The sequence below is a fragment of the Gopherus flavomarginatus genome, chromosome 21 (assembly GCF_025201925.1).
Source record: "Gopherus flavomarginatus isolate rGopFla2 chromosome 21, rGopFla2.mat.asm, whole genome shotgun sequence".
NCBI lineage: Eukaryota > Metazoa > Chordata > Testudines > Testudinidae > Gopherus > Gopherus flavomarginatus.
The window spans coordinates 989,430-1,001,634 of NC_066637.1; the positions used below are offsets into that span (position 1 = coordinate 989,430).

General features: G+C 41.4%; 1 protein-coding gene across 8 annotated transcripts in view; it reads right to left on the reverse strand.

Moving 5' to 3' along the window:
- CAMTA1 (calmodulin binding transcription activator 1) overlaps positions 1 to 12,205 on the reverse strand; it is an 863,171-nt gene that overhangs the window by 337,856 nt on the left and 513,110 nt on the right. For all 8 annotated transcript variants that reach the window (XM_050931581.1, XM_050931584.1, XM_050931583.1 and 5 more), the window contains one exon: positions 7,021 to 7,092. In XM_050931581.1, the coding sequence (XP_050787538.1) occupies positions 7,021 to 7,092 (72 nt within the window). The remainder of the gene's footprint in view (positions 1 to 7,020; positions 7,093 to 12,205) is intronic.

A 12,205-nucleotide genomic window follows, 5' to 3' on the forward strand; every position in this document is an offset into this window, starting at 1 on the left:
GTCCCTTCTGATCTTAAAGGCTATGAGTCTATGAGACATTTGAAGTGTGCTGAAGTGGTTTTATAATGTTGTTGTATTTTTTATGAGTGATACAGATTAGACCTCTCTTCCAGATTAATGTCCTTTGTGGGTGTGAACCTAGAATTTTGTGAGAACTTGGACTCAGAACTTCAGGAGGTGAAAAACTGCTGAACTAACTACAGGTCCAAGAAATCTCACTGGGCTTTTCACTGAAATAGTTTGTTTAAAAACATTTTAAACCATTCTTTCAGCAGTCTTCATTGTTTTCAAGTTCTGAGACTGAAACCAATATCTGAAAACAACCCACAACGGGAGCAAAGGCCTTGTTTAAAACTTCATCCAAAACTATCTGGGAATGTAAATAAATGACATCTCATCTCATGCACAGCTATCATCAGAGTTGTCTGTGATCCCTTCAGAAGATGAAGAGGTTGGACAGGGTCTTTTCAGTCTAATCCATACTGATTGTCCTTTATTAAATTAGTACATGTATCCACTTAACCTGTTCCTCAAAATAGCTTCCATTATTTTGTGTATTGGAAGTGTCAAGCTAATGGGCCTGTAATTTTCTACTTCAGTCTTATTGCAGAATTTGTTTCTCTTGGGAAATTTGGGAAGTTTCACTGTCAGGAAGTGAGACCTCCATAGTCTAAGAAAGAGATCTTGGAGTCACCATGGACAGTTCTCTGAAAACTTCATCTCAATGGCCAGATGTTAGGAATCATTAGGAAAAGGATAGAAAACCAAACAGAAAATATCATAATGCTATTATATAAATCCATGGTGCACCCACACCTTGCGTACTGTATCTGATAACCCCATCTCAAAAAGGATATAGCAGAACTGGAAAAAGTTCAGAGAAGGACAACAAAGATGATCAAGGTATGGAAGGGCTTCCATATGAGGAGAGACTAACAATATTACATGGCTGTTCAGTTTAAAAGAGACAACAGAGGCAATATGATAGAGGTCTATAAAATCATTAATTGTGTAGAAAAAGTGAATAGAAAAATGTTATTTACCCTTTCCCACAATACAAAAACCAGTGGTCTCCCGATGAAATTAATAGACAGTAGCTTTAAAACAAAGAACAGGAAGTACTTTTTCACACAATGCACAATTAACCTGTAGAATTCATTGCCATGGGATGTTATGAAGGCCAAAAGTATAACTGGATTAAAAAAAGAACTAGATACATTCATGGAGGATCAGTCCACCAAATGGCTATAAGCCAAGATGGTCAGGGGTGAAACCCCATGCTTGGGGCGACCCTAAACCTGTGACTGCCAGACGCCAGGACGGAAAGATGGGGTGGATCACTAACTGTCCTGCTCTGGACAGTTCCTCTATCCCCTGAAGCTCTGGTACTGGCCACTTTAACAGATAGGATATTTGGCTAGATGGCCATTGCTCTGACCAACATGGCAGTTCTTATATTCCTTTAGCCCATATGTTTGTTGCCTGTGGTTTTGTATTTGATTTATTGCTACCATCTTGTACCATATTTAAACCTGTGAACTAGAAATGAAAAGCTTTGTATCCTATTCCCAGTCCTGTTAAGCCATCAAGTCCTTATCATCGATATCTGTTTATTTAAAAGCATGTGCTGAAGGTTAAAAAACACTTAGTTTAAGTAAGTTTTCTTTCATTATGAGATTTACTATTTGTGTGCAGGCACATGGATTTATGGAAAACAGCATCAGGCCCTTCAGAAGAAGCAGCAGAATTGGAGAAGAAACTTCCCACTAGAAATGAAAAATTGGGGAACTTTTGGCAGTATCCTTACAATCCAAGTTAACAGATAGATAAGTTACTATGTTTAAACTTGAAGAGCAGGGGATAGTCGTGTTATCTAATTTCCCATTTAAAACACCTGTTCTAGTGACAATGATCCCATTTTTAGATTGAGAGAAGCCCAGCACCTACACAGAAAGGAAAATAGCTGCACAGTTATGAACTGTTGGGTTTCTATCGAAATGGAAATATAATAACTGTCTGAGAAGGACGCCAACATTGTCAGCAACCTAAAGACAGGCAACTAACTCCACATTTGAACACCTTATTCTGGGGCCTGATTTTCAGGGCTGCTGACCCGCAACAGAAGTCAGGTGCTTGGCCTCTCTGAAAATCAGACCAGTTATTAAGGATTTAGACACCTAACTTTTGGCCTTCAAATCCAAAAACATATTTGCCTATTGATTAAAATCGGAAATGATGAATGAGGTGTAGAAGTGCTATGGAGTCATTTACATACCAACCCCAAAATGACTTCCTTGTCTTAACTTTGAAATAGGCATAAAAAGGACTCAACTCATCAAAGTTTCTCTTGGCATCATAACATCTCTCTTTCTGATCTTGCTTGTCCCTATATTCATCCTGGAGCTAAAGAGAAGCGCTGTGCAGCTATTAGAATGAGGGTCATCCATTCTTGGCTAACTCCTTTCTTTTACAGAGTTGCACAACCTTGAGAGCATGATTGAAGGATGCCCATTTATATCTGGAAGATGCTTCAATGAATCACAAACTCCTATTCCTTATATAATGAAGGCACAATGTGTCCTTGTTTATGAATAAGAGCATACAACATTCACAACAAAATGAACGGCATCACATTTTATAAATAGGATAATAAGAAATGTACTTCCAGTTCACCTGTTTCAATTCCAATCAATTATCAGACTGAAGAAAGATTGTCTAGAAGTCAGCACACACACTATTAAATGGGAGAGAGAAACTCCGTACCCAGTGAAGCTGAAAGAGACCTGTGGTATTAGTATACAGCTAATTGGATATGAGTTTGCTAATGATAGGGCAGCAAAACAACAAAGGCGATTTTGGGTAGCATACACAGTGGCTTCCTGGGTGACCGGGAAGGTGAGTCCCTTCTCTGTGTGGTGGTGGTAAGACTGCACCTAGAATATACCGTCTGCAGTGCTGGGTAACTCAGCACTAGAAATATGCAGACGAACGTATTGGAAATACAGAAAAAGACGGGAACAATGATTCAGAGGCTGAAGGGATTGACCTATGAGGAAAGGAGCTAAACATGAACTAATATAGGTTGGCCAAACCGTGAGTAAAGGGGGACCTACACACTGTGCACAAGTGTCTGAAAGATGCAAACACTGAGAAGGAACAGGAATTGGTTAGGTTGGTAGATTAGGGCTGAATAGAAGTTTCCTGACAGTGAGATCTGTGAGGGTGTAAAATAGTCTCTGTAAGGCAATGATGGAAGCTTCATGGCTTGAGACATTTGAAACTGGACGAGAAAAACTACCGAATAGTGTATTGGACATGGAATAATCCTGCAGGGCCCCAGAGGTGCTTGAGAGGGATAAGGCCACGATCCAGTCAAACTCACCATGCCCTACCTTCCTTAATTAGGAAGCTCTGCTTATTTCAAGAAGAAAAACAATGTGCTGGGAAAGCCTAGCCCCCTTCCCATTCGGTGTGACAGTATGATGCTACAGCACCTTGCATTAGCTAGCACCTTCCACCTGCAGAAGTCACAGATAAATCTTGGACTGGAGTTTTGTACTTGGAATTCCAAGTCATTGTCTACAAAGCACAGGATAAAGGATGTATTCAGGTTCCTAATCTGTGCATTTCTCCTGGAAGACAAGGACTCCTCCCCAAGATTTTTTAGTTGTTATGAAACACTCATGAAATAGAAATGGACTCCAGTGAGTTGGTAAGGCTCTAGGTACCTCGAAGCACTGGAGTTGGGTTCACAGGGCTGGTGTAGACAGACAGGGAAAATAAAAACCCTTTGGAGCAATGGGACAGAGAAGAGCTCTGGGATTGTCAGGCTTTGGGGAGAGCAGGCAATTTGATTTGGAAGGAGAGAAGGGTGAGTGCTAATGGGGAAGAGTCAATGACTGCATGGAGGACGCTAATTATTCCAGGAACGGTCTGTGATTTAGGGTATGCGCAGAACCAGTAACAGCACGGCTGACAACTATGCCCCTGTCATGGTATAATTCCTCACTCTGAACCTTAGCGTCCAAAAGATGGGGTACCAACATGAATTCCTCTAAGCTCGATTACCAGCTTAGTACTTGTAGCGCTGCCACCAACCAGGAATTCCAGTGCCTGGTACACTCTGGTCCCCCCAAAACCTTGCCCAGGGACCCCCAAGACCCAGTCCCTCTCGATCTTAACACAAGGAAAGTAAACCCTTTCCCTCACCGTTGCCTCTCCCAGGCTTCCCCTCCCTGGGTTACCCTGGAAGATTACTGTGATTCAAACTTCTTGAATCTTAAAACAGAGAGGAAAATCCACCTTCCCCCCTCCTTCTCTCTCCCCCTCCCAGACTCTCCCTGAGAGAGAAAGTAATCCTGACACAGAGAGAAAATTAACCTCTCTCTCCCCCTTCCCTCCTTTCTCCTCACCAATTCCCTGGTGGATCCAGACCCAGTCCCCTGGGGTCTCACCAGAATAAAAAAAACAATCAGGTTCTTAAACAAGAAAAGCTTTTAATTAAAGAAAGAAAAAACAGTAAAAATTATCTTTGTAAATTTAAGATGGAATATGTTACAGGGTCTTTCAGCTAGAGACACTGGGAGCCTAAGTATACAAGTACAAATTAAAATCCTTTCAGCAAAATACAAATTTGAACTCCTTCAGCCAAATACACATTTGCAAATAAAGAAAACAAACATAAGCCTAGCTCGCCTTATCTACCTAGTACTTACTATTTTGAATCTATAAGAACCTGTATCGGAGAGATTGGAGAGAAACCTGGTTGCACGCCTGGTCCCTCTGAGCCCCCAGAGTGAACAACCACCAAAATTTAAACAGCACACACAAAACTTCCCTCCCTCAAGATTTGAAAGTATCCTGTCCCTTGACTGGTCCTCTGGTCAGGTGACAGCCAGGCTCACTGATCTTGTTAACCCTTTACAGGCAAAAGAGATATGAAGTACTTCTGTTCTATTAACTCTTACTTATCTGTTTATGACAGCACCTCTGAACACAGAGTAAACTCAGTAATATCTTCGCTCACTAGCACTGTATGGGACTATGGGAGGTAAGCCACTATACAGAGACATTAATAGAAAATGGTCTTTTTTATATTTGTTACATTCAAGCTGCTGGTTTATTCTCATACATTTATCTTGCTCACTCTTTATAGCAATTTCTTTCAGCAGATTTCCCTGTGTTTCTGGGAGTTACGGGAAGGGGAAGAGACAGTGAATGGCAAATGGGAACAACAACAAAGGAGCAGATAAAGAAGAGGAGATGAATAAGTTAAAGGGCTGAGAAGAAAACCTAAGGTACAGAACGACCCCACCAGACCCCCAGAGCATCCCTGGTGAGAGCCGTCAGGGACAGATCTGGCTGCTTCTCTTGCCACTGTGCCCCTCCTTTGCCGGGAGGGAGCACCTAGGTAACCCAAGGAACGCAGAGTGCCACAGAAGGAAGCACAGCAGGGGGAAGTGAATGCAAACACTGGTGCTGTGCACAGAGTTCTGACCGAATTTAGAATTTCAATCGGATTCTGGTGTCACATCATCCATCACACAGACACCAGCAGAGACGGAAGTTAAATAATAAAACAAACAGCTGTCTGCTGCCTGAGGTACGCTGGACTCTTACTAAGTTTAGTTTGCAATTTGTTCAGACCACTGCACTGAACAGTGACCTTGTAATAGTTCCTTTAGCAGTACAGACAAAAGGCTTCTCCCCTTCCTACCAAGTGCCAGCTGTATCCTACTGCACGCGCAGGACATATATTTAAAGGGCACTGTGTGAGTGAGTATCTGTCCCTGAAAGGACATGAACGGAAGGTCTGTGGATCTCAAAGCAGAAGTACTATCCTTTCAGCTAAGCAACAGTAACACTGGCTTCTTTGCAGTTCCTTCCAGCTACAGAAGGCAAAACTCTTGTGAGTTATAGGAAATGCTGAGCTGATGCACCGTGAATCCCACTAGTGTTCAATAGCTCTTTCCTGTAGCATGGATCTAGCTGGTGCTACATTAGGTTTCAGTCTGAAGCAGGTAGAATATGGGCTCAGGCTGCAATGATATTTTTTCATCATATGCTGTTACCAGACTCTATTGACTCATCTATAGTAAGCAAATTTAAAGGGGGGAAATAAAGTTCAAAGGTCTGAATGAAACAATTATAAAAGCACAGCGATTATGTGCAAACTGTGGGAGGGACAACTGGAAGAGAAGGAAGAGAATCTGCTACAAGGCAGCTTGAGATTCTGACTTGCTAAAAGACACAACACACAAAAAAGAAGAAAATTAATTAGTGCCAACTAGCACTTCTGAACAACCCAACAATAACGAACCAGGAGAAGGCGGCCAGCAATCCTTGACTATCACACACAATCCAGCACTCATGTGCAAGCCTACCATAAATAACCAGCATGCACAGCCCAACTGTTCTCAAAAACCCTCTAACAGCAAACTAGTATCAGCACATGGTAGGAATGTCATGAGAATTCAGCTGGAAACTTCCAAGGGGCTTTACTAAGAATACACCAGTAAGATGAAATATTTGAAAACTGTACAGGAGTTCTAGGACAAAGGTTGAACCCCACTTTCCTGGACTATGATTTGCCACATACTCTGCACTGAAATATTTTCAGACAAAAACCTAATAATCAACATAGGATTTCTTTCGCTCCTGTGATATCCCATATTCACGTAGCAGTCAGCATTCTTTGCTCCTCACTGCCTGTGAATAGCTTCATGTCCAAAACATCATCTCATTTCAGGAAACACTAAGAAATCTCACTCTCACTAGCTGGCTCTGTGTGTAGGGGATGTTTAAACTGTTATCTCCTTTATGTTGCTAAACAGTTATCAAGAGAAAAAAAAATCATCTCACAGCTCTGAATAGATACTTATTAATTTGATGACATCCACATCACTTTCAGACAAAAAGCAGAGAAAGTTATACATCACTTTTTAGAGGCAATAAAAGCCAGAGGCATACAAATCTCTATAAAACAAAACACAGTAAGAGAGAAATCTCATGTCACCTTACCTGAAGAAGCCAGTAGCACCTTCTGTGGAAAGTGGGGATGATGGACGAATGGACATAACAGCCGTATAGACACTAGGGAGAAAAAGGAGATACAGCATTACGGAGGGAAATCACTGTTCAGACACTAACCAAAGGTTAGAAGAAAGGTAAGCCTGCTCCAGAGACTGGCCTGGTATCTACAGTACATTATATGCTATGTTATGTTGGTATTTACTAAAATCAATACCTGAATAGATCTTGCTGGTAAAACAGAATACCAGATCAAATTACACCTATACTTTAGAATGGTACTTCATAAACATTTACACAGATTTAAAGCATTAATAAACTAGATTTTTACACCCCTCCCTGCTTTACACTTTGAGAACCTGTGGCATACAATTCTCAGATTATTTCAAGTAGAAACAATCAACATGAGATGGCAACTAGGGAGGCAGTGTGGCATAATGGATAGAGCACTGGACTGCGATTCAGGAGACGTGGGCTCTATTTCTGATTCTACCACTGGCCTGCTGGGTAACCCTGGGCAAGTCACTTCCACTATCTGTGACTCAGTTCCCCCTCTGTAAAATGAGGGAGATGCGAAAGCAACCTGCTGGTGCAAAGTGCTCTATAAAAAGGTTGTGCTACATCTGCCTGCACCGACTGACTCACAGAAAAGTTATTCATGCCTCACCTTCATAAGAACTGAATTCACCCAAAATATAGAGAACAACCAATTGTGAAAAGAATTCCAGTCAGGTTCCTACAATAAATGGGAATTTTTGAAGCTAGGCCAGGGAAGGCACGGCATTGTTCAGTTACAACTAACAGAGCAGAGTAAAAACCCTGTGAAAACCTCACCAAGCTCTCCTCACTAACACCTCACTGGGGCTCTGGGTCAGTTCCAGTTCTAAATTCCATTGGTCAGGAATCGATAAGCTGGCCAAAACGTGCCATTTAAATTCACAATGGCCCAGAGAACCCTCTAAAGCCTCATGTCACAGGCCCCCAGGGTGAATCAGGGGGGAGCTAGAAGAAGGGTGTTCTTGGGAGACATTCTGGCCCCATTGAACTCAACAGTAAAATCCCATTGACTTCAGTTGGGCCAGGATTTCAGCACTGGTGAGGTGAGGATCCTTGGCGCCAGAGCTCAATTCCTGCCTTCACTGGCTTTCCAGTGTCCACATTTGTTAATCAGGTCATGCTGCAAGACGTGCTTCTCCGTGCAGGGTCTGGATAGGGCTGGCAGGTGGAGATTGGGGTGAAGAGAGGGGTTTGGTTACGCGTACTTGAGAGGGCTCCTTATGTTGAACATTGTTCTTGCACCCAAAGCACTAGGGAGGGTTGAGTGAAGCAATAAATAAATAAAAATGTTACATGACCATTTCCTTTGGCTTCCAATACACAGAAACCCCTCAGAGATGCACATACATTACCAGATATGTTACTGAAACCAAATGACTTGATTTTCTAAATCAGCATCACAAAGCTGGAGCCATTGCCTTCAAAACCACTTATTAAACTACCTAGATTCTTCTAATAACCACTTAAGTGATAAGCTACTGTATTTACTCAAAGCTCAGACATCTAGACAAGGTCAGAGCAAATAACACTGTACTGTATTACCATGACTCCAGGCATGCAACAAAGAAGCTGGTTTGGTCTGTATTTTTCCATCTTTTGTTTCAAGTTTATTCTTTTTTAAAACTCTCCTTCATAACATATCCCACAGAAAAAGAACAGTGGATTTGGCTTTAAAAATTTCGCAATACATTATTTTACACATAAAATGCCAAAATGACATTTTGTTAATGAAGTTGATTTGAATCCTACTTGTATGGGAATGGAAATCAATGAGGCTAAGGGATTTTGGTTGCAAGAAAATCAGATTTCCAATATGCTAGAACTTTTAACATTGCTGTCAGTTGTGAGCTAAACCCAGTACAAACCAACTAACCAACCAAAGCTGAATTAATTTCAAAGATCCCTGTACAATTCCTGTATTGTAATTGTATTGATTAAGAAAGCAATATTCTTTTCTGGCATCTTTGGCTTTTAATGAAGAGAGGGAGGGAGTATGATTTTACACTCCCTCTTACTGAAAAAGAGTCTTGTTCTGACAGTTTTTCCTTAAATGGTAGATTGCAACCACTGAACAACCTGCTTGCAGATTTCATGAGCTATTGTCCCTTGAATGGTTGTGTGCCTCTCAGCAGTATCAGTATTTCTACAGTTAAAGGTGTGTGGGGGAGAGAGAATCAAATTTCTCCTGGTTGTGGATTTTTTTAACCTAATTTTTAATTTTTGCATTTTATTCTACAGATTGTGTTGACTAGAATAATACATAGCCATTATATACCACTTTACTTCTTCAAAGTGCTGGATAAATGTTAACTAACTCTCACATCTGAGGGTTAATAGTCCCCAGCATAAGGAACTGACTCATTGAGGTTAGCCCAGTTTACAGTGGGAAACTCTTGTCAGCAAGAGCCCCCCCCACGTAATGAAAATAGTTTTACTGCTAGTATAAAAGGAGAAAAAATGGTTTCCACCACTACTCCCGAAAGTGAGACTGAAACTTGGCTGATCCTCATTTTCTGTAAGGGTGATGGAAACAATTTTCTTCCTTCTACATGGGCAATTCAGTAGTGTGCAGTACTGGTTCGGAGGTAACAGTTGCTGACAATGGTCATTTTCGTAGCCATTAAATGACTTGTCCAAGGTCACACAGTGAATTAGGGGCAGAGCCAGGAATGGAACCAAAGAGTCCTGACTACAAGGCGGGAGCTCTAAGCATTAGACAATATTTCCAATCTGCATAACACCCTGTCTTATCAAAGCATCTACATCTGAGCAGGAGCACCATCAGTACTGTCAGCACAGCTCTAGAATAGCATCCATTGGTTACATAATGGTGCTGAACCTGGTGAGGAGCACACCACATTGTTTTCATAGGGGATAACCCTCAGGCTGTTCTTTTTATTTACTCAGGGATGGAGTCATCCAATAATGAGATATTCAGAATCCAGCGAACATTTCCCATCAAATGAGAAGAAACTTTAAGATAGGAGAATAAAAGCCTGTCAGCTTCCCTTTAATGCAATGTCAGGGGAAGAAAGAGTTTCCTCTTTACAGCAGATATTCAAAGTCACCTCTGTGGTGCTGTGTTTTGCGGAAGGATGGTGCTGAAATTGCATATAAAAGGCACGCACAATCTTATTTCAGTCTGAAATAAATATACCAACCAAAGGGGAGTAAGTCAGCAGTGTCAGAGAATATCAGATCTTGAACTGAAAAATACTGTTGAACACTCCCTGCCCTGTGTCTAAGCTCCAGCTTCCCTGACGCTTAGCCCATCTCACTGACACACGGAGAAAATGCAAGTCTGTTCATTAAGACCATAAAGCTCATTCTGCCTGATCCTAATAACATGGGAAGGTTTTTATGAACATCAAGAAGAGACCAAGTGCTTTGCAGTGCTCTCTTTAACACATCTAACATCTGGGGAAAACCCAAGGCCCTTTAATGGGACACACAAAATGAGAACTAGAATTTCTGTAGAATTAGCATAACAGGCTAACCATGGCCTTGCTCCTGCAGCTGCTGAGTGCCTCCTGTGGAGTCATGGGAGTGGAGGGATATTCAGCAACGTGTAGGATTGGGCCCAAAGTGTGCCCCACTGTCCAATGAGAAGAAGAGTCCCCAGCTGAGTCTATTGATTCATCTGATATAAGGAGAGAATGAGCTTGAATGGTATCTCTCTTCATTTGCAAATAAATCCTGGTTTATATCCTTGGTTAAGATGAAGAACTGAAACTGGATTAATTTAGAAGAATCCATACTGGCTCACTAAAATCTAAAAGAAACCATATTGACCCATAGAACTGTGCTCCTGCCATAAAGTAAGAACGCCATGGATCTGACACCAAGCCATGAAATAATAGGCAATGATTCTAACACCTGGAGTTGGGGGTACCTACCTTGTGATATTTATTCTAGTTTCCTAATTATTTTCATATTTTGTTAAAATGTAAATATCTATCTTTAACTACAATTGCAACATGAGACCTCCCAGCATATAGCTTTGTTCTATATGAATCCTAGTCCTAGTTTCTCAACAATTAATGAAAAACAGGGTTTCTGCCCTGTGCAATGTTGTGTTAGAGAAAAGAAGGCTGTAACAGCAAAACACTCAAATCCCGAGAAGGAACTGATGTGAGTGCATGCCAGGTGGGAGAAGAAGGGATGTGGTATTCTGTGACAGATGATCTATACAACAGAATTAGCACTGGCTTCTGCCTTCCAGCTACAGTTCAGATGTCAAGGTATGAATAATAGCTACATACATATGTATAAATTGGCTATGTTTAAAGGGAGGGATTTTGCACCAAGATTACAAAGAATGACAATAGCTGAGAAGAGAGCACAAAAGCTGCAGATGCCTGGATTTTGGTTACTACACTTTGGGTTCTTTTAATCGCTTTTGCAAACAAGCTTAGCTCCCTTTAGTGCCAAAACATTTTAAATATTAAAACTATTAGAAACTATATGTTATAAATATTTTAAAATGAGCAGCCCCATGTAAATATTAGCAACACTTGCATGACAAACTGAAGGACTAAGATAAAGCAAATTCACCCGCTGAACATTTGCATCATCTCTGTAATGGTGAAATAAATCTCAGAACTGAATAAGTTATCAGCTTCTTTACAGGGCTTATTTTTAATTCCTTTTTTAATCATTGCCTCTTCTCACTCTCTCAGGCTCCTTCACCCCTGAAGTTCTAGTCACGGTAGAAGGCTCCATCCAGTGGCTCTCACACACCAGCACCTGCCAAATTCTCATGATTTTGAGCTGAATTTGGTTTGCAGCCTGGACAGCCCCAGTCTGCCTTGTGACCGAATCCCACAATCATGAGTGTGCAATGGAAGCCTATGCCCAGAATTGTACATACACGTCCACTGATCTCGCCCATGGTGTAGCGTTTGGGCCCAAGCTTATTGGCTGCTAGAGTCTCTCATTTTGAGCCTACTGATCTGCAGACAAGCCTGGCCTTGGCCCTTCTCTTGGTTGTTTCCTTGACTCCAGGAGCTACCCTGCTGTAGGCATTTCTACCAGAAGTTGTCTGTCAGTCACAGTTAGTTGCTTCCTATGTCCCTGTCTTCTCCACCAGTTTTTTCAGAATTAAAGGGCTCCCTTCCTG